Below are 22,695 nucleotides of genomic sequence, written 5' to 3'. Positions count from 1 at the left end.
TAGTAAGGAAAACAGAGTGGATGCCATTCAGATGGAGATAGAAGATTTCAGGCAGAACCCTGTACCTCTGTATGGAAGAGAGCAACCACAGCGGAATTATAGACCCTGTGGTCCATTGAGCCACAATTTGGTCACCCTTTTGAAACACATATTCAAAATAAGCCATCAATATAAATAAAATCAATATGGCAAGAATACTCTGAAAAAGGTAGGGTAAAGTGCATCAACTCCAGTGATATGAATTTGGAGTTTCACTATGGATGATTTGACCTCATATTTTCATATGGATGCGTACTACATTTAAAAACTCTTTTTAAAAGCAGGTAGTGTTATTCATAGCCAAAAAAACTCTCTTGATTTCTTAAGCCTGTCTGATGACTGAAATCCATCTCTCCTTAATTCTTTTAGTAGATCAGTAGCATCTAAGGGTAAGTCTGCACTTCAACTGCTATAGCAGCACAGCTGCACTGGAGCATGTCAGCGTAGACACTACCTATGCTGACAGGAGGGATTCTTTTGTCAGCATAGGTGATTAATCTCCCTGAAGGGTGGTAGCTACATCAACACAAAAATTATTCTGTCAGTCTAGCACTATTCTACACAGAGACTTTGGCCATCTTAAATAAACCAGTTGGGGGGCTGGAGTTCCAAACCCCTCTCCCCACCCAGCGTGATACAGTTATGCAGACTGAATTTCTAGTGCAGACCAGGCCTAAGAAAACAGATCTGACTTGCTTTGTGTTTTAAACAAACAGCCATTCCTTTTGTAACAGGAAAGTGCAAATGCCGTCTGAGGCTTGTGAGGTTTCCTGCAGATTTCAGTACAAAGCACAATCAGCAACATTTTGTTGTTTTAAATATATGTACTATAAGGAAATGGCTTATATTCCCTCAAGACTGTTGGAGTTTATCCATTAGCTTCAATCGCACTTTAAATGGTTTCCTGGCAGATTTTCATTAGCATCTGTTATCAGAGCTGTGTTACTGTAAAGTTAAATCCCTCCCCCCTCACCACTAGGCTAATGCTCTTCACCATCCTTGCTTCTCTTCTGAACTTTGCTGTCCTGTAACCAAGCAATATGGGCCACATCCAAAGTCCGCTGAAGTCACTGGGAGTCTTTCCACTTCCTTTGATGAACTTTGTACCAGGCCCTGGCATGTAATAGATTTAAATTTCAGATGCTGGCCCTGCAATATGCTGTATGCAATACAGGCTCCACACAGAAATGCAACAGTTCCAAGAAAAAAGGACTCAGTGCCTATTCTCTGGCTTGTTTTAGGACAACCAATTAAAAATTAGGATTCAGGGAAGTAAGAAGAAAGGAAAACTCTTACAGGGGGATATAATTGCTTCCAATGGAATTTTGCACATTATTGACAAAGCCATGGACAACGTGGAGCCAACGTTTGGGAGCAATAAAGAGGTGAGGCCTCATACATACAAGTGTCAGCAGGACTTTTTAAAAATATTACTTTTAAATGAATTTAGGACTCATGAAAGATGCCTGATGGAGAGCAACTGTACAGGTTTCCTCACTCTACCCTGCCAATGTGCCTGAACTGTGACCTGCATGCACAGTGACCAGGTGTACAGTTTTCAGCCAGAACACCAGTCACAAAGGAATCCTGGTGGCTCTGGTCAGCACTGCGGACCATGCCATTGACTGTCCGGTTGGCAGCACCACGCAGCAGGAATGGCAGGCTCCCTGCTAATCTCCATGCTCCACAGCTCCTGGGAAGCAGCCAGCATGTCCCCCCCTCCTGGTTTCTACACATAAGGGTAGCCAGAGGGCTCTGCAAGCTTCCTCCACCCCAAGCACCACCCCTGCAGCTCCCATTGGCTGGGAACCATGGCTAATGGGAGCTGCAGGGGCGGCACCTGCAGACAGGGCAGCAGACAGAGCCACCTGGCCATGTCTCCATGTACGAGCCAGAGTGGGGACATGCCGTTGCTTCTGGGAGCTGCTTGACATAAGCGCCGCCCAGATCCTGTACCCCTGACTCCCTCCCAGGCCCCAAACCCCTGCCCCAACCCCAACCCTGATCCCCCTCCCACCCTCTGAACTCCTCAATCCCAGCCCGGAACACCCTCCTGAACCTCAAGCCCCTCATCCCCAGCCCCACCCCAGAATCTGCACCCCAGCCAGAGCCCTCACACCCCCTCATGCACCTCAGTCAAAATGAGTCAAGTGAGGGTGGGGAGAGCAAGCGACAGAGGGAGGGGGGATGGAGTGAGCGGGGTGGGGCCTCAGAGGAGGGGCGGGGCAGGGCAAAGGTGTTCAATTTTGTGTTAGTAGAAAGTTGGCAAGTCTACCTGCAGGGACAGCCTCCAAAGTAAGAGGGGATAATGTAATTTTCATGCCATTCAGACATTTACTTCTCTGCTGAGATGATCAATGGAAGGTTTAGTTGTAATGATGATTTCTGACATGTGGACACCTGTCCACTGGAACTGGACTAAAACCATGAACGTATACCCCAGAACAGCCATTAGATGATAGTGACTTTTGGGTAACTTCTGATCTGAGTTAAGTTCAACCAGCAACCAAAATACTGAAGGCCATGATTTTGAAAAATGATCACTAATTTTGAGTGTCTCCATTTTTCAGTGTCCAACCTAAGATACCTTCTGAAGACACATGTTCCTGAGTGATCTTGGCCAAGACACTTAATTTCTCTGTACTTCACTGCCTTACTGGGAAATACAGATAATAATCCTCCAATACTGCCACCCTTTGTGTGTCTTGTGAATTTGGAATGTAAATTCTTCGGAGTAGGGCCATCTCTTACTATGTGAAAGAACAGTGCCTCGTATTGGGGCTCTGATCTCAGCTGGCGTGTCTGAGTCCTACAGCAATACAAATAATACATAAAAACAACAAATACAGCCAAGTCTTTAATGACTGAGACTCATTCAATAATTCAAGTATTTGTAAACAAGGATTTTATGAGCATGAAAGTATATTTTACTATTGATAATACACTTAAGATCATGCAATGAATAAATTTTAAATGTGTTAGTTATTAAATTTCTAATTTAACTATAATGTAACAAAAATTAAAAATACATTTTTAGGAGACCATAATGACAGTGATTCAAGACAACAGACGATACAGCCGATTTAGATCCATGTTAGAGGTAAGAATATAGAAGTGGAATTCTATAAAGCTATTTTTAAATGCACAACAAAAGTAGTATGTAATTTCCTTTTTTTTTAAAAAAATAAAAATAAAAAACAGAAAACTATCCTGGGACTGGCCTTGGAGCAGGATGATGGACCTTACACAATCTTTGTTCCAAACAACAATGCTTTGGATAACATGAAAGATGGAGCACTGGACTACCTGCTTTCTACAGAGGTATAACTCTTCAGATAACGCAGAGCAATACAAATTCTTATATAGTAGGTATCTTTTACAGCTTTGGTGGTGATAAAACTAAGCTTTTGTACTTCTGGGTTTAAGTCAATCTTTTTCTATTATCAATCAGGAAAAGAGCTAATGTAGTCATCATCACTATGGCAAATCCCAAAGGGCCATAAGCTCTCTGCAGACTGAATACCACCCAGGCTAATATGAAGGACTGATTACACCACAACTGCCAACTGCATGGTTCTTACACCTTTCTCTGAGGCATCAGAAACAGGATATTGGGCTAGATGGGCCTTGGGTCTGATCCAGATGGTAATTTCCATGCTTCTAAGCCGCTTTAAAGTGAAACTTTCACACTAAGGAACAAGAAAATATAACATTTTCAGAAACTAGATTTATCTAATCCTCCTCGTGGTTTTTGCTAATATCTTCATGTTTAGGCAAAAATGTCCTCACCCCCTTAATCCATCCTCTCCCCTTCTACTTGCTCCCAAAGTGAAGGCTGGAAAATTCACTGCCCTACAAGTTCCTGATAGAAAAGGCTTGATCAGCCCATCTCCTCGCAAATGTGGAAACAAAGTATGATCTGCTGAATTCTTCCATCCAAGGGTTGGGGTGCAGATTTTCTGTCCCATACAGAGAAACATTGTGAACCCCCACTGGCTACAGCCCCCTGCTCCCATTCTGATTTCCTGGTAGCATGGCTCCATTGAAACCACAGTGACAAGGCTTTCCCTGGGAGCTGACCCCAGAGACTCTCTAAAGTTTCACAGCACAGAGGGGACACTGAATAGGAGTTAATGCGCTTCAGGCTTCATTATGTTTTGGGTAGATTTACTGCTGCTGGAGCTGGGAGACGATACATGTCCCTCACTAGCACCTCCCCAAGATTTTCCACTTCATCTGGATGAAAAGGGAAGATTAACGTGGGGGTGGGGGGAGGATGGTTTCCTCTGCGCGCTGATCCTAGGGAACATCTAGCGGGAAATGCACAGCAAATAAAAGGTCACCCCAAAAGGAAATGCGGGTGAAAGTACAAGGACAGAGACCAGATGGGAGTAACCTCTAGGACAGACTAGATGCAATGAGGAGAACACTGTTTGGATTTCAGTGGAGTGTCACTGATAATACAGACATTTTCAAGACTCAGGTAAATGATAAAAATATCCTTATTTTATCGGTGCTGTGTTAAAGCAGATCAGATTTGTGCTATCTGCATTGGGTTAAAGAAAGTCCTTTGTTCACTTGTGCAGGGTGCATGGAAACGTCTGGAGCTCGTTCGATACCACATTGTTTCTTATGCTCAGGTTAGTGTAACTGCTTGGCTGTCCTGTCCTATCACTGTCCAGGAAAGCAGCATGCTGGCCCTGCAGTGTGATTTCAAACATTCTGCATCACTGAAAGCAAAAGGTTTCTCTAAACACAGTTTCCATTCAGTGTTATTCAATAGGGTAGCACATGGGGTAAGACTGTCTTCATTGCAAAACAGGCATGTTTTTTACATAGAAATGCCCCACTTAATGTAAACTCCTAATGGAGACATAGTACTGTGGTTTTTATCTGATGTACCTAGTCAGCAACAACCCCAGATAAGGTGCTTAGCATTGACCTCAACTAACTACATCAAAGTAAAAACTACTTATGCCTTATCTACGCTAGGATTTTAAATCAAGATAGGTATTTTGATGTAAATGCACCTTTTTTGCCACTGAGATATAATCCAATAGATGACAGGATCACACCTTGCAACTGGAACATGCTAAATTACTGATAAGTGAGATGGTACATAATTTGGCTGTGTCGGCTCCGCACTGCTAACGGGAATAAAAAGGGGAAAAATATCTTTGTCACTAAAATGAGTACATATGACTCTGAACTGATGCTATTAAGATTGACACCTGCCTGGTTTAAACTGGGAGAAGTGGCTTTGTCAATATCTAAGCAAGTTCCCCAGTTCTTCCCCCTTTTTCTACCAGAGTCAAAACAGAAGAACATAGAGTCCCATGACATCACGCATGTATGAGAGTGCCTTATTCCTGTCTTGCTGCTGCCCGTGCTTCCTCTGCACCAGGTTGGGGACAGGAGTCTTAATAAGCTCAGTACAGGCCACACATATAGTTTCCCAGATGAGGGTCCTCTTATATTGGTCTGCATCAGTGCAGCCCCCAGCTGGATTTCACCCTCCTTTCTTCATAATTTTTTCTGATTTTGTTAACAATCTGTTTCTGATAAGAGCAGATGACAGTCAGCTTAAAACCCCCATCACACATTCCTTGTTTGTTTTAATCACTTTTACTCATTGCAGTTGGAGGTTGCCAGCCTCATCTCCATAGAGCATGTCAAGACCATGGCTAGACAGTTCATCTATTTTAACGCAACCAGCAATGTAAGTCAAGGAGAAGTCAACTTTTTACTGTTGAACTTTCCTTTCTGATCCACTCATCCTGTTACTTTAGGTGCAAGTGAAAAATTGTTGAGCCTCAGGCTCATCTACACTAGAAAGGCTTTGCCAATACAGCTATACCGGTATAGCTATACCAGCAGAGCCTCCTAGTGAAGACACAGCTTACAACAGCAAAAGGAGTTCTTTTGATGGTATAGTTAAACCACCTTCCCAAAGGACAAACTATACTGGCAAATGGGTTCTTTTCCCATTATAGCTGAGTCTATGTGGAGGATTTTGCTGCCATAGCTATGTCAATCAGAAGAAGATGTGAAGCTTTTCCACAACAGAGATATGGCAACAAAACTTTGTAGTGTTGAAATGGGAAGGGATCAAAGGAATTTCCCATTTGAGTGAGTGGAAAATTCACAGCATTCCACTACCAGAGCCCTTCAGGGCTCAGCACTATGAAACACACTTAGAAAATATAAATTATTTTTTGGATGGGTTTGTCAGGAAGGTCTACAATTTTTTTTATTATTTTTTTATGACTGGGCCAAATCCTGAGCTCCTCCTTCAGCCCTGGCCAGTCAAGGAGAGTAGGGGTGTTTTTAAAATGTGTCCACTGACATATGTTGGTTAGCATTCTTAAATACCTTTCAGCATCAAGTGTAGACTGGGTTTAACATTTTTAAAAATGTTTTAGCTGGTCATGATGAACCCAACCAACACATTTTTGAAGGTATTGAACCCTAACTACACTAGGTGCCAAGCTTTGTTTAATAATGTGTTAGCTAACATGTTTTAAAACATACCTCTCTCCCTAGCCTAGACCTGCCCTTAGTTTTCACTCAATATTTCATCAGGCAGATTCCCATCGATTTCAACTGGAGTTTACATGAGTAAGGACTGAGTGAAAACTTAGGCCAAATCCTGAGATCTTTGCTAATTAAATAAGTGGAAACAAAATTAAAAAGTCAAGCTTATGTAAAAAAGTCAAGCTTATGTAAATTTCTATTATCTAACATACTTTTTAAAAAAATAGTGATGGGTCATACTCTTAGTTCAAGATGCAGCCTTTTAATCAGTGAGCTATAAATTAGTCTCTTGAAAATGCTTTTAGTGTGCAGTACATTTTCTAAAAATAATAATACTGTAGGTATTTCATATATCAAGCTAATTGATATATGAAACTTCCTTCCACTGTTCACATGCATTAGCCAAAATTGTGTTAAGGATGAAAATTAGATCTGTATAAATAATTCACCAAAGCAGAATAGCAAAGAGGGCTGTTCAAATCTCAAGGAGCATGAATGGAATTCCTGAGTTGTAACCCTGGTTCTTCCACTGATTCACTATGACCATGGACAGATGACAACTAGGGCTGTCAAGCGATTTAAAAAAATGAATCACGATTAATTGCGCTGTTAAACAATAATAGAATGCTATTTATATAAATATTTCTGTATGTTTTCCACATTTTCAAATATACTGATTTCAATTACAACAGAGAATATAAAATGTTCAGTGCTCACTGTATATTTATTTTTTATTACAAAATATTTGCACTGTAAAAATAAAATAAATAGTATTTTTCAATTCACTTAGTGCAATCTCTTTATCATGACAGTTGAACTTACAAATGTAGAATTATGTACATAAAAACTGCATTCAAAAATAAAACAATGTAAAACTTTAGAGCCCACAAGTCCATTCAGTCCTACTTCTTGTTCAGCCAATAGCTCAGACAAACAAGTTTGTTTACATTTGCAGGTTTACAATGTCACCTGAAAGTGAGAACAGGCGTTCACATGGCATTGTTGTTGCCAGCATTGCAAGATATTTACATGTCAGATGCACTAAAGATTCATTTGTCCCTTCATGCTTCAGCCACCATTCCTGAGGACATGAGCCCATACTGATGATGGGTTCTGCTCAATAATGATCCAAAGCAGTGCAAACCAATGCATGTTCATTTTCATCATCTGTGTTAGATGCCACCAGCAGAAGATTGATTTTCATTTTTCAGTGGTTCTGGTTCTGTAGTTTCCTCATCAAAGTGTTGCTCTTTTAAGACTTCTGAAAGCAAGCTCCGCACCCTGTCCCAATCAGATTTTGGAAGACACTTCAGCTTCTTAAATCTTTGGTTAAATACTGTAGCTATCTTTGGAAATCTCACATTGGTACCTTCTTTACTTTTGTCAAATCTGCAGTGAAAGTGTTCTTAAAACAAATATCATGCTGGGTCTTTATCCAAGACTGCTATAACATGGAATATATGGCAGAATGCATGTAGAACAGAGCAGGAGACATACTATTCTTACCCAAAGAGTTCAGTCACAAATTTAATTAACACATTTTTTTAAGAGCACCATGAACATGGGAGCATGTCCTCTGGAATGGTGTTCAAAGCATGAAGGGACATACGAATGTTTAGCGTATCTGGCACATAAATACCTTGCAATGATGGCTACAAAAGTGCCATATGAACATCTTTTCTCACTTTCAGGTGACATTGTAAATAAGAAGCTGGCAGCATTATCTCCCATAAATGTAAACAAACTTGTTTCTCCTAATGATTGGCTGAACAAAAAGTAGGACTGAGTGGACTTGTAGGCGCTAAAGTTTTACATTGTTTTGTTTTTGAATGCAGTTATGTAACAAAAAAAATCTAGATTCGTAAGTTGTGCTTTCATGATAAAGAGATTGCACTACAGTACTTGTATGAGGTAAATTGGAAAATACTATTTCTTTTATCATTTTTACAGTGCAAATATTTGTAATCAAAAACAGTAATATAAAGTGAGCACTGTACACTTTGTATTCTATGTTGTAACTGTTCTGAATATATTTGAAAATGTAGAAAAACATCTAAAATATTTAATAAATTTCAATTGATATTCTATGTAACTGTGATTAAAACTGTGATTAATTTCTATTAACATTTTTAATCACGATTAATTGTTTTCAGTTAATCGTGTGAGTTAACTGGGATTAATCAACAGCCCTAATCACAACCTCTCTCTCATTTTTCTCCCATCTGTAAAATTGCGATGACACTATGGACCCAATCCAACACCTACTGAAGTCAATGGGAAGACTCCCACTGACTTCAGTGGACATTGATCAGACCCTTGGTTACTGACCTCACAAGATAGCTGAGAGGATTAATTAATTAGGCTCAGATGTTGCTTTTATGTTTGTGGAGCAGATGTCAAGGAAAAGGTGTAATCCAGGTACACTATTTGCCTTTGGGATGTGAAAGATAGGATTTGCCAATTAACTAAACCAGGCGCTAAACCATTTTATCACTAAAAATAATGAAATTAGAACATCATGAGGTAGTGGTGTGGTAGTTTTCAAAGACGATTTCAAGTTCTTTTATTCTGCAGGGACAAATCTTGGTGAATGGTGAAGAAACAGAAGAAACAGATATTGTTGCCAAAAACGGTCGAATATACACTCTTGCAGGTGTTCTTATTCCTCCCTCAATTGTTCCTATTCTACCACACAGATGTGATGGGGGAAGGAGTGAAATTAAAATGGTAAGGAAAGCCAGTACAACAAGGTTTCAGACAGTAGCCACTAAGTACTCCATGCATGGTACCAGGGGCGGCTCTAGGCATTTTGCCATCCCAAGCACGGCAAGCCGGCAGCCTTCGGCAGCTTACCTGCAGAGTGTCTGCCAAAGCCGCAGGACCAGCGGACCCTCCGCAGGCAAGCCGCCAAAGGCAGCCTGCCTGCCGCCCTTGCGGTGACCGGCAGAGCACCCCCCAGTGGCTTGCCGCCCCAAGCACACGCTTGGCATACTGGTGCCTGGAGCCGCCCCTGCATGGTACTTTAATCTCCTCTTTATTGCAACATCAGAGAAATCAGCAAAAAGTATGGTAACATTTTGGATACAATACGCAGCCCTGCAGACAGCCTAGTATGTAAACAGGTCAATTGTGAACTAAAAACTCGGGTGAGCACATCCCGTCCCATCTCAAGTTCTCATCCAGTTTCTATAGCGATCCTTTAAAATTAGTTATCTTTCCAGTCAAACAATCTGTTCCCAGAGTTCCACTTGTGCTTATATCAGTATATAGCCACTTCTAGTTCCCATGGTAACTATTTAAGATCAATCATTTTCTTTTTGTGACACGTGAAGAAAATACAGTTAAATAAATACTACATATGGACTTGTCCATGCTCCATTTTGCACCTTATTTCTTCAGATTAGGAAACAAAAACTATTGCATATTTCAAATAATTGAGTTCCCCACCTCATATTCAATTTGAGTAGCACATTATAGCGCTTGTACACTTGGCAGCAGTGATAGTCTGGTAAGGAGCAGAATAACTGTCAGGAAAAGCTTTTTGTCTGCTATAGATGTTGCTCTGATCATCTATTCTTGGATCACACTCAAGTACATATCTGGGCCAAAGACATTTCTGACACAGTGATATGGCAAAACAATTACAATCTTCACTTACAACAATCCAAAAACATAACTCTGAAGCAAAACCTCGGCTGAACTGGACAGCATCCATTCATAATGAAATGAAATGAACGAGGCGATGATAAAGAGCCATTAACCGTGGTAATAACTAAGTGCCATGTGTGCAATATAATCATAAACTGGGCACAACACCACACAACAGTTCCTGGCATGGAAATTGAGTGACACCTAAAATACATTAGTATTTCAAATTCCTTGAACAAAACCTTTTCACCTGAGTAGGATTCATTTCCTGCCTTGATTAACAAACATTGCAACAACGATAGGTAATTTAAAAGTGGGATCTACATGACCAAGTTTTCTGTCTTTAAAACAAAAATACGTAACCAAAAATAAAGCTACTGACCTTTTGTTACATCTGATATTTGCATTCTGGACTGGTATCAGAATACCAGGTTTCTGTACTCGGGTCTACCATGGACTTGTGAAACTTCATCTCTCCGTACCTCAGCTTCTCTTTCTGAGAAATGAGAATAATACTTAGAACTTTTGAAATGTATGGATGAGAAGCAATATTATGTAGATTTATTATTATATTAATGAGAACTCATTAAGTGTGCAAATAGGTGACTTGTGTGACACTGAATACTGGAAATATTGGTACCATTAGAAAGAACTATGGGGCAGCTTTACAAAGGAAAGAGGTTAGTGGGATTTTCAAAAGTTCCTAAGCAGATAAGGTGCCTAACTCCCATTGATTTTCAATGTGAATTGGGTATCTAAATCACTTAGGATCTTTTAAAAATCACACTAGACACTTATCAGCATCCTAAATACCTTTGTAAATCTGGTCCTATGTTCCTGTGTGCATTGTATAACATTGGATATATGGACATCCAAAACATGGAACATTTTAAGGCTTGATTCTCAGTTCTTTCACAAATAAAATTTCCACTGTCTCCCATGAGAAGTCTGTGGACATAATTACTGTTACTGTAGATCACGCTCTTAAACATTATAGAAAACATGAAACATCTTGGACCATCACTCAGAGATTACTCTAATTTATTTCTGAGACTGGGGGTAACATCAGTCATGAATAGTCTAACTCAAGTGGGAACCAGGGAACCCTTTTCAAGCCTTGACAAACTCTACTTCTTCTTCGAGTGATTGCTCATATCCATTCCAGTTAGGTGTGCACGCACTGCGTGCACGTTCATCGGAAGATTTTTACCCTAGCAACCCCCAATGGGTCGGCTGGGTCGTCCCCTGGAGTGGCGCCGCCATGGCGGCGGATATATACCCCTGCTGACCCGACCACTCCTCAGTTCCTTCTTACCGCCCATGTCGGTCGTTGGAACAGTGGAGCGTGGCTCAGCTGTCCTCCACTTCCCTAGCTACTCCTTGTTTCTTCGCTATCTTGTTGTGTATAGTTGGTTTTATCTATAGTTATAGTTAGTTTAATAGTTCTTAGATAGTTAGTGTATATAGTTCAGCGGGGTTTGGGCATTAGCCCCTTCCCCGCACCCGGTGCCGGGACCCATGCCCAGTTCACCGGGGTTTAAACCGTACTCAGCCTGTCATGAGCCAATGCCCACAAGCGATCCCCACGACTCATGTCTAAAGTGCCTTGGGGAATCGCACATTACGGATAAGTGCCGTATTTGCAAGGCATTTAAACCGAGGACAAAGAAAGAAAGACTTTTGCTTAAAGAATCTCCTCATGGAGGCAGCTTTGAACCCTCTGTCCTCGGCACCGAGCGCTAAGCACTCTGCTAGCAGCGCTCCTCCGGCACCGGAGCATCCCGGCACCGCCAAGACGCCGCGGCACCGGCCATCTCCAGTGCAGGGACCTGCTCAGCACCAATCTCTCTCCCCGAAGCAGAAGAGGTCGAAGCCCTCCACTATCTCTGTGTCCTTGACACCACAGATGCAGCATCATTCAGACCACCCAGCACCTACACCTGCCGTCGCACTGACTGCTGCGGTACCGTCAACTCCGGTCCAGCGAGGGCCGGCGAGTCCAGTCCCTGAGAGCTCCCCGCCGAGGCCTGTGGTTGAGCTTACGGTCCCCTCTACACCGGAGGCATTGTCCACAGCCAGGGACCTTATAGCCATGATGGAGTCTGTCCTGCCTCAACCCTCGGGACTGCCGGTGCGGGTACTACACTCCAGAGGCAAACTGGCTATACTGAGACCTCCTTCCTTCAGCACAGCAGACCGGCACCAATCATGATCCAGGTCCTGGCGCCGTTCACGATGTCATGGATGGTCACGGTCCTGACGCTGCTCACCTATCTGGTACTGGTCGTACTCGCGGCACAGATCGACGTCTTGGCCTCCGTACCGGTACTCTCGGTACCACTCCAGCTCCCGGCACCGCTCCCGGCACCGCGACTCTCACAGCCGTTCCTGTTGCAGACATTCGAGATCCAGGTCGACCTCCCGGCACCACGCTGGTCGCAGGTCCCAGTCTCTCTCTCGTCACTGGTATGACTCCAGGTACCGATCTCCGGTGCCAAGGAGATCACCAATGGTGAGACAGAGGGACACTTACCACGGTCTCTCAGCTCCTCCCTGGCTGTCCTGGCACCCGTCCGTGTCTTCCCAGGCGGACAGTGCCTATGCCCAGGACAGAGACGCTGATGTGCCTGCCGCGTTATTCCATGAGCCCCAGGCTCAGGATCACGGACCTCAACAGTGGGCATTCTGGACACCTTGGGCATACCATCAGGCCAAAGGTGCACATCCAGGCCCAAGGTGCACATCCAGGCCCATCACGCTCGGCCACATCAGAGCACTGGATGCCAGAGGCCACCATTAGCCGCCCTCCTCCTTCTGTTTCGGAGGCAGTGTCGACCCAGCCACAGGACTCCCACATCCCGAGGGAGACAGAGGCTGTCCACCCAGAGGAGCCCTCGACTGACCCGCTTGTCCCAGGTCTTTCCTCATCCTCCTCCCCTGACGAGGCGGTAGCTGGAACGTCGTCGGTAGGCTCCCCACCGATCGACCTAAGGGCCCACCAGGACCTCCTCAGGTGTGTTGCACAGAATATGAACTTACAAATCGAGGAGGTCCCGGAGGTGGAGGACCCAGTGGTGGACATCTTAACATCAGATGCCCCCACGAAAGTGGCTCTCCCCTTTATACGGACAATCCAGGCCAATGCCAACACAATCTGGCAATCTCCGGCCTCTGTCCCACCTGCTGCCCGGGGAGTGGAATGTAAATATATGGTGCCCTCCAAGGACTACGAATATTTATATGTCCATCCCCCTCCTTGCTCCCTAGTTGTCCAGTCGGTCAATGAGAGGGAACGCCATGGCCAGCAGGCCCCAGCCCCGAAATCAAAAGACGCGAGGCGCATGGACTTACTGGGGCGCAAAGTCTATTCCACAGAGGCGCTCCAACTCCGTGTGACTGATCAACAAGCCCTCCTTAGCCGCTATAATTACAATACCTGGGCAGCGGCGGACAAATTCAAGGAGTTGCTCCCGCAGGACACCCATCAGGAATTTGCGGCCATCCTGGATGAGGGAAAAAAGGTGGCTAGAACTTCCCTCCAGGCTTCCCTGGATGTGGCAGACTCTGCAGCCAGGACTCTAGCCTCCAGGGTGACTATGAGGCGTATATCATGGCTGCAAGTCTCAGGCCTTCCCCTGGAGCTCCAACACACAATCCAGGACCTCCCCTTTGCAGGGCAAGGCCTATTTTCAGAAAAGACAGACCCTAGGCTGCAAAGCCTAAAAGACAACAGGGTCATTATGTGCTCTCTGGGCATGCATACGCCAGTGACTCAGCACAGGCCGTTCCGCGCCAGCCGCACCGCTCTTACCCTCAGCCCAGACAGAGACAGGACTTTGCTAGAAGGCAGGGTAGAACCAGTCGCCAGAGGCAGTCAGGCAATCAAGGGGGCCAGAACCAAGGTCCCTCCAAACCTTCCACAGGGCCGAAACCTTCCTTTTGAAGGTGTGCCCAAGGGCATCATACCAGTATTGTCAAACGAGCCATTCCCTCCCTTCTCCAACCGCCTCTCCTTTTTCCTCCCTGCGTGGTCCCAGCTAACGTCAGATCGCTGGGTCTTATGTATGCTGGAATTTGGGTACCACCTCCAATTTATTTCACGCCCCACCTTCCACTCCCCTTCCTCGTCCCTCTTCAGGGATCCCTCTCATGAGCAACTCCTCCTCCAGGAGGTGCAAACGCTCCTCGCCAAAAGAGCCATAGAGGAGGTACCGGAACACAAATGGGGCAAGGGGTTTTACTCCCGCTACTTCCTAATCCCCAAGGCAAAAGGGGGTCTCAGACCTATCCTGGACCTGCAGGAACTCAACAGATACATGGTAAAGTTGAAGTTCCGTATGGTATCCCTGGGGACCATCATCCCATCCCTGGATCCTGGAGACTGGTATGCTGCCCTCAACATGAAAGATGCGTATTTTCACATAGCCATCTACCCACCTCACAGGAGGTTCCTCCCGTTCGTAGTCAACCGCCAACATTTTCAGTTCGCGGTCCTACCCTTCGAACTCTCTACAGCCCCAAGAGTATTTACGAAATGCATGGCTGTAGTCGCCGCCCACCTCCGCTGTCGTCGGGTACATGTTTTTCCGTATCTAGGTGACTGACTCATCCGAGGGACCTCCGAGGCACAAGTGACCCATCACGTCGGCATTGTCAAGGACCGTTTCCTATATCTAGGCCTAGTGATCAATGCAGAAAAAGCCACTCTGACTCCCACTCAGAGGATAGACTTCATTGGTGCCAGCCTGGACTCCAACCCCGCCAGGGCCTGCTTACCACTGCCCCGGTTCCAGGCAATGGTGACCGTCATCCAGAGTCTGCAAGCTGCTCCGTTGACTTCAGTTCGCACTTGCCTCGGTCTCCTGGGTCACATGGCGGCCTGCACATTTGTGACGAAATACGCCAGACTGCACCTCCACCCCCTCCAATCGTGGCTCAACTCAGTGTACTGACCAGGCAGGGATTCCATAGACATGATCGTCACCATTCCCCTGAGCATCCTAGGCTCCTTCGAATGGTGGGTGACCCCATCCCTGGTGTGTGCAGGGCTGCCGTTCCATCCACCATAGCCCTCTGCGTCCCTGACAACGGATGCATCATCTCTTGGCTGGGGTGCTCACCTCGGGCATCTACGCACTCAAGGCCTTTGGTCATCTCAGGAACTGGCCTTGCACATCAATATCCAGGAGCTGAGAGCAGTCCACCTTGCTTACCAGGCATTCCAACAGCACTTGCAGGGCCGTTGTGTGTCGATATTCACCGACAACATGACAGCCATGTACTATATAAATAAACAGGGCGGGACAAGGTCCTCGACCCTTTGCCAGGAGGCCTTATGACTCTGGGACTTTTGTATAGCCCACTCTAAAGACCTCATAGCGTCCTTTCTCCCGGGGGTTCGGAACACTCTGGCGGATCGCCTCAGCAGATCCTTCCTTTCCCACGAGTGGTTGCTTCATTCGGACGTTACTCTTTCGGTCTTCCGGAAGTGGGGATTTCCCCATGTAGACCTCTTCACGTCCAGCGAGAACAGGAAATGCCAGATGTTCTGTTCCTTTCAAGGCCTCTCACAGGGTTCGATAGTGGACGCTTTCCTCATACCATGGACGACGCACCTGCTATACGCCTTTCCACCATTCCCACTCATCCACAAGGTCCTGCTGAGAGTACGCAGAGACAGAGCCCGCTTGATCATGATCGCTCCAGCGTGGCCCAGGCAGCACTGGTACACCATGTTGCTAGACCTGTCAATAGCCGACCCTATCCCACTACCTCTGCACCTGGACCTGATAACTCAGGACCACGGCAAACTGCATCACCCAGACCTGCAGTCCCTCCATCTCATGGCATGAGTCCTGAGTGGTTGACCCAGTCTGAGTTGCGTTGCTCTGCCCCAGTGCAACAAGTTCTCCTGGGAAGCAGAAAACCTTCTACTAGAGCAACGTAACTGGCCAAGTAGAAGCGTTTCACATGCTGGTGTGCAGAGCACAACGTTCTTCCTGCCGAGGCCCCCATCCCTACCATCTTGGACTACCTCTGGTCCCTTAAACAACAGGGCCTAGCAATATCATCTTTGAGGGTGCACTTGGCGGCCATCTCTACCTTCCACCCAGGAGAGAATGACCGCTCCGTGTTTTCTCATCCTATGGTATCTCGATTCCTCAAGGGCTTGGAGCACCTTTACCCCCAGGTACGCCGCCCCGCCCCAAACTGGGACCTCAACCTGGTTCTTACCAGGCTTATGTCAGCACCATTTGAGCCATTAGCGACTTGCTCCCTTCTCTACCTGTCCTGGAAAACCACTTACCTTGTAGCCATCACATAGGCAAGACGGGTTTTTGAGCTCCGGGCTCTCATGGCGGACCCTCCATATACTGTCTTCCACAAGGACAAGCTGCAGTTGCGTCCACACCCGGCCTTTCTCCACAAAGTGGTATCAGCTTTCCATGTTAACCAGGAGATCTTCCTTCCGGTCTTCTTCCCGAAGCCACATTCATCACACAGGGAGCAACAGCTGCACTCCCTAGACGTCGGTAGAGCACTCGCTTTTTATATTGAGCGGACAAAGCCCTTCCACAGAACCCCCCAACTCTTCGTCGCGGTGACAGAGTGTATGAAGGGCCTTCCCGTTTCCTCACAAGGATTTCATCCTGGGTGACATCGTGCATCCGCACCTGTTATGACTTGGCTCACATTCCGTCAAGCCACCTCACTGCACACTCTACCAGTGCTCAAGCCTCATCTGCTGCTTTCCTGGCTCACGTGCCAGGATATGTCGAGATATGTCGCACAGCTACCTGGTCCTCGGTGCATACCTTCGCTTCTCACTATGCCCTGGTTCAGCAGTCCAGAGATGATGCAGCCTTTGGCTCAGCAGTTTTGCATTCCGCAACGTCTCACTCCGACCCCACCGCCTAGGTAAGGCTTGGGAATCACAAACTGGAATGGATACGAGCAATCAATCGAAGAAGAAAAGACGGTTACTCACCTTTGTAACTGTTGTTCTTCGAGATGTGTTGCTCATATCCATTCCAAACCCGCCCTCCTTCCCCACTGTCAGAGTACTGGCAAGAAGGAACCGAGGAGCGGTCGGGTCGTCAGGGGTATATATCCGCCGCCTTGGCGGCGCCACTCCAGGGGGCGACCCAGCCGACCCACCGGGGGTTGTTAGGGTAAAAATCTTCCGACAAACGTGCACGCGGTGCGCATACACCTAACTGGAATGGATATGAGCAACACATCTCGAAGAACAACAGTTACAAAGATGAGTAACCGTCTAATCCTCACTATCAAATACTTATTAAAGCTGGGTGAAAATTTTCAGACAAAACTTTTTCAACAAACATTGCAGATTCAGTGTCAACTGAAACATCTGGTGAATTTATGTAAATATTTACCAAGTTATTTTGATTTAAAAAAATAATAATTCTGAAAAGATAGACACATTTCTACATGTTCCAAAAAAGTTTCAATTTGAAATGACCTTTGGTTTTGAATTTTACGTAATTTTAATTTTGAAAAGGTAAGAAACCCTCAAAAACAAAATATTTTGCTCAACCCAAAACAAAAATTTTTAGACTTTTCTAATTCAACAAAACAATTAAACGATTGTTTTAGGTCACCCAAAAATGTTTTTATTGTTAATTATAATTATTATTTTGGTTTCAGTCAGCAAACCTCAGTTATTCACACAGCTCCCATCATTATCAGATGTTGAGTTTTTATGACTCCTCATCTTGAAACCTGCCAGTTGATTCTAAATCATCTCACTACTGCAGCTGTCATTGCCAGGCAATGCTAAACTAACCATTTGTGACAATGAGCTAAAAGGTGATTAAAAAAAGAGTGATGAACATAGCGGGATTATGGCTCAGTGTAAGATTTATGATATGGATACAGAGAAAATATTTATTCTCTTCAGACTGTATATACATGAGATAGATCTCAAGTTAGTTTGCTAAGGTTGTCTTCCTATGAGTTACAGAAAACATCTCACAAATATTGAAATATACAAATTAGGGCAGATCCGCAGCTGGATGAAGTCGACGTTGGCTTCAATGAGTTATGCAGATCCACACTGGTTGAGAATCTGCCCCATTATGTGTGTGTGGATTTGCTGAAACCGTCACTCCCTACTCCAGTTTAGGGAGGTGCCAGGTCTCCAAGAGAAAGTGGTCAGGAAAGAAAGGAATGGGGAAAGGGCAAAAAGCTGGGGAAAGGAGGCAGGGGGAAGGATGAAAAGATAAAAATTAATGTTCATTAGAGATTTGATGAGGGAAGATTCAGTTCTGGTGCTGTTACTTAGTTCTGTGATTCATGACATAACTGAATTAAGTTTATCAGACATCGCTATAGCCTTCCTAAAATGTGACTACTGTCCTGTCTCCATTCAGGGTACCTGTGTAAAATGTTCAGTATTCTACAGGAGCACTTGTCCAGGGGACTCAAAGCCCATAGTAAGTGACCTTCCTTTACAGATATTGCCAAACAGGCTAGAGTATTGTTTAAACTTAAATTCAATTTTCTGCATTGATTTACCCAGTACAAACAATAACTGATTTCTTCTACTCAGCATTTTGGGAAACCAGTAATATTTAGCTTACTAGGGCTTTACAAGAGTTAGCTGTCTCAGAGTTTTGTACCAATATTTGTCACAGCAGTACTTGGGCAACTCCCATGTTATTTAAATTGGTATAGCAAAGGCCCGAGGAGATTTCATGGAGTCTCCCACTCTTCTATCCTGGGTATTGGAAGTTCTGCTTGGGATAGCATTCTGTGTAGGAGGGGTATGTTTTTGTTTTAGAGGAGGAAAGTAGTAAGGGAGGACAGTTACTATAGACTCTGCTTTGAGAATTTGTATGTGGAAAATACAGAAGGGTTAAGACTACACTAGACTCAGACCTGTTAAAACTTATCGCTCAGTCACAAAAATAAATGCTTTGTTTCTCTCCAAAGAATTAATGCCATGTGCAGTTGCAAACAGTCCTAGCCTGTGCTGCCCCCTACCCTTCACTTGTTCATGTCACAGCATGACCTCAGAGGTTTGGGGTTGGGTGGGAAGGGTGCATCAAGGAACTGAGACTCCAGCCAGTACTAGGAGCAGAAGATCCCAAAGAAGGAACTACAGCCTTAGGGGGAAAGGGGTAAAATGAGGCCCAGCAATCTCCTGGACCCAGAACTGTACAGAGCAGAGCCACACACACACTGTGGGGGCACTAGGACCATCATGGTACCTCCCTTCTTATCAGAGACTCCAGTTAATAGGAGCAGAAGGTGCCAAAGCCGTGTCCTATAGACACTCAGAGAACTTTCTAGTTTTGACTGGATGTTCTCTGCCTTATGATGATTGGCTGTTTGCGCCAATCCTCTTCCTTCATCAGTCTCTCCACCTCAGCTTCAGTCCACACCTGCCTCTCTCGGCCTCTTCTCCCCAGCCCTGTCCGTCTCTCCCCTTATTCCTTCCCATTTAGCTGATCCCCTCCAAAGTAAACCCATCCCCCGGCCAAGAAAAAAAGAATCAAGGAATTAACATGACATTTTCTGTCATCATATTGTTCACCTCATGCTCTACCCATTCCCCCACTTTATGTCTGTCTTGTCAAATTAGACTGAAAACTCTTTGGGCAGAGATCTTCTATTATTGTATGTTTGTACAGAGCCCACCCCAATGAGATCCCTCTCTTGGTTGGCCCTTAGTCACTGCCATAATAAGCATGATTATTACTATTATCAATAATAACAATAATAAATGTACACATGCTTTGGAACCAGTAGAAAGCTTTCATCTGTTTTGTCTTTAAAAGCATTAATTGTCATTTCTGGTGGTGTATTTTTCCATGTACAAAACTCACATATTGCTGTCAAGAGATTTTGTTGTCTGTAGATCAGAATTCACTTGTATTGAATACTCTATCCCATGTACAATATAGTAAAGATCCAACGACAGATAAAAAAAAATCAGGAAGCTACACATTATAGTAAAACTAAAAATATCCTTGTAAGTATCAATAGAAAAAAATTAACAATGTAATGATATTTCCTGTTCTTCAATTAAATCGTTTCCTAACATTTTGATTGTAGTGCAGTATTGAATAGCTACTTGGAAATATGTTTATGATTTATTTATGTTCTAGGCTTTTTCAAGACGTAGATGTGTTTATGAAGCCCTGTTCTATCCAACAACCGGCTGTGCTAGGTACTGCAATGTAACAATAAAGGTAAGAAATTGTACAAGGTTCATATAGAAATCAGCCCAAATATTGCTGTTGCTCTTTGCTTTTTTACTTTTGGATGTGTGCAGCATCTAGAGGCCCCCTTATCGTAGTTCTTTGAGCAAGAGTACCAGCCAGAGACACTTGGCTTCTCTGCTATACTACCCTTAGTACTACCTGAAATAGCTCCTCTCCATTCTTCATGTTTACCTCAGCTCTTCTGGAAAGGCTTTGTAGCTGCCACACATTTCTGTTTAGAACTTTCTTTTATTATATAACTCAGCTTTTCTTTCTTTTTAATCTCAACACCTCCCAAACACTTTTCATTGAGTCATTTGGCTGCCTTTATGAAGGACTGCACAGTTTGACAATTAGCAACACTAATCAGATACATAATTTTTCCAAGAGTCCATGTGCTGCTCAGTGGCAATAAGCAGCCAAGTGCTTGCAAGGATTTTACTACATTTTGCCTCCTGTGGTATGTCTAATCCTTACAAAAATTGTCAATCACAACCCAGTACCATTAATTTTCCACATTCCTTTTTCCAGTCCTTCTAATTAGGTTTCTGGGTTTCGTGATACATATTAGGTGCAAAAGGTCTGCAAATCTCTAAGACAAGAGAGGCCTTTGGACCCATGCTTAGCTATGACTTAGCCAGTTCCCATGCTTTTATAGTCATGAATCTGCATAGCAGCCCAATTCCTGCATAAAAATGTTGATACAGAAAATAATTATTTAGGGCTAGATTACAGCTAGACATCTGTGGGTGAAGCAGTTGAAGAGGAAGTGAGGCAATTACTCCTGTGTATGGCCCACCTGTAGGCTGAGGAGAGTTGCAGTCCCTGATCTAAGGAGTGTGGGGAGCAAGTGGGGCAATTTGCCCTAGGCCCCACAGGGGCCCCACGAGCCCTGGCTCAGTGGCGGTCTGAGTCTTTGACGGCATTTCAGCGGCAGGGGGCCCGTCAGTGCTGCCGAAGACGTGGAGTGACTGAAGGGCCCCCCACCACTGAAATGCTGCCGAATACCCAGACTGTCACTGGGTGAGTACAAGTGCCACAGCTCCCCCGCTTTGCCCCAGGCCCCCTGAATCCTCTGGGCAGCCCAGGCACTGCCCCTTTGAGTGTGCAGCATCCCAGGGCCTCAGACAGTTGTCTGTGTCAGAGCTCCTTCTCCACATGACCATAAAGCTTAGAGGAGTATGGCAGCTTGTGCAGTCCGTCACACACTGAGAAGCTTTGGGAGACAGGTTGCAGCTGACGCTGGGACAATGTCACTCCAGGTCAACCACAGTTCAGGGCTGTGCTGAAATGGCACCGTCTAGCCCTGAATGCTTGGTCCATCCCTCAAGTCTTCAGATAGAGGAAGAAAGTGTTACTTTACATGCCATGCAGCAGTATGTGCTTTACTTCACAGGAACCTAAGTGTTGCAAAGGCTTCTATGGGCCAGAGTGCAATCAGTGTCCAGGAGGATTTTCCAAGCCCTGCTCAGGAAATGGACAGGTAAATAGAGCAACCAGCAGCACATTGCACTTCTATGGGAGGGTAGAGACAGGCTGGGCTGGGGAGTCTCCAGACTCCCTTGAGCCTTTAGCACATAACAAATGTGAAAAATATTGCAGGAGGTTCACATTCTGCTAATCTATGTTGGCAATCTGGGAGTCAGACACTGATATAGAAGGGGAAAGATGGTGGACCCCTCCAGTTAACAAAAACATTAAATTCTGTGGTTTTAATACAATGTATTGGGCATGGTTGGGATTTTAAGTGACCCACTCTGGGGCCCAGGGTTGTCTGAGGCAAAAATAACAACAACAAAATAATAATTTTAAAGTTACAATTGAGAAGGAGAATGGAATTATGGACATATGGGAACAGGGAAGAAACAAGCTGGGGGGAAGTTTCCACTAGAAAAAATATTTATAATTGGGTTGAGATTCTTCTTACATTTAAAGAGGGCACTGCTATAATCACGTTATAGACTGGCCCAAGTTAGTTATACAACTTTTCCCCCAGAGAGTAACAAAAAAGGATTATTTTAACATTCATATATAAATCCTATATCTTCTGTGTTGCAGTGTGTGGATGGAATGAAAGGAAATGGAACTTGTATTTGTACTGATGGATTTCAAGGATCCCATTGTCAGTTTTGTTCAGACCCTGATAAATATGGTCCTCAGTGTGACAAAAGTAAGCATAGCTGCTCCCTCCTCCACTGTGCATAACCTGATGTCTTCTAAAATGTTATTTTTATTACAATCAGAG

General features: G+C 44.6%; 1 protein-coding gene across 1 annotated transcript in view; it reads left to right on the top strand.

Annotated features, from left to right (window-relative positions):
* The window catches only part of STAB2 (stabilin 2), a 159,274-nt gene that overhangs the window by 37,496 nt on the left and 99,083 nt on the right, over nucleotides 1-22,695 (top strand). The window contains exons 13-22 of the mRNA XM_075068859.1: nucleotides 1,281-1,424; nucleotides 3,077-3,139; nucleotides 3,241-3,360; nucleotides 4,626-4,679; nucleotides 5,678-5,758; nucleotides 9,148-9,300; nucleotides 18,615-18,677; nucleotides 20,355-20,438; nucleotides 21,847-21,933; nucleotides 22,509-22,620. Coding sequence (XP_074924960.1) covers nucleotides 1,281-1,424; nucleotides 3,077-3,139; nucleotides 3,241-3,360; nucleotides 4,626-4,679; nucleotides 5,678-5,758; nucleotides 9,148-9,300; nucleotides 18,615-18,677; nucleotides 20,355-20,438; nucleotides 21,847-21,933; nucleotides 22,509-22,620 — 961 coding nt within the window. The remainder of the gene's footprint in view (nucleotides 1-1,280; nucleotides 1,425-3,076; nucleotides 3,140-3,240; nucleotides 3,361-4,625; nucleotides 4,680-5,677; nucleotides 5,759-9,147; nucleotides 9,301-18,614; nucleotides 18,678-20,354; nucleotides 20,439-21,846; nucleotides 21,934-22,508; nucleotides 22,621-22,695) is intronic.

The sequence above is a fragment of the Chelonoidis abingdonii genome, chromosome 1 (assembly GCF_003597395.2).
Source record: "Chelonoidis abingdonii isolate Lonesome George chromosome 1, CheloAbing_2.0, whole genome shotgun sequence".
Classification (NCBI taxonomy): domain Eukaryota; kingdom Metazoa; phylum Chordata; order Testudines; family Testudinidae; genus Chelonoidis; species Chelonoidis abingdonii.
Note: the sequence above shows the minus strand (reverse complement) of the source record. Positions and strands in the feature narration are given on the sequence as shown.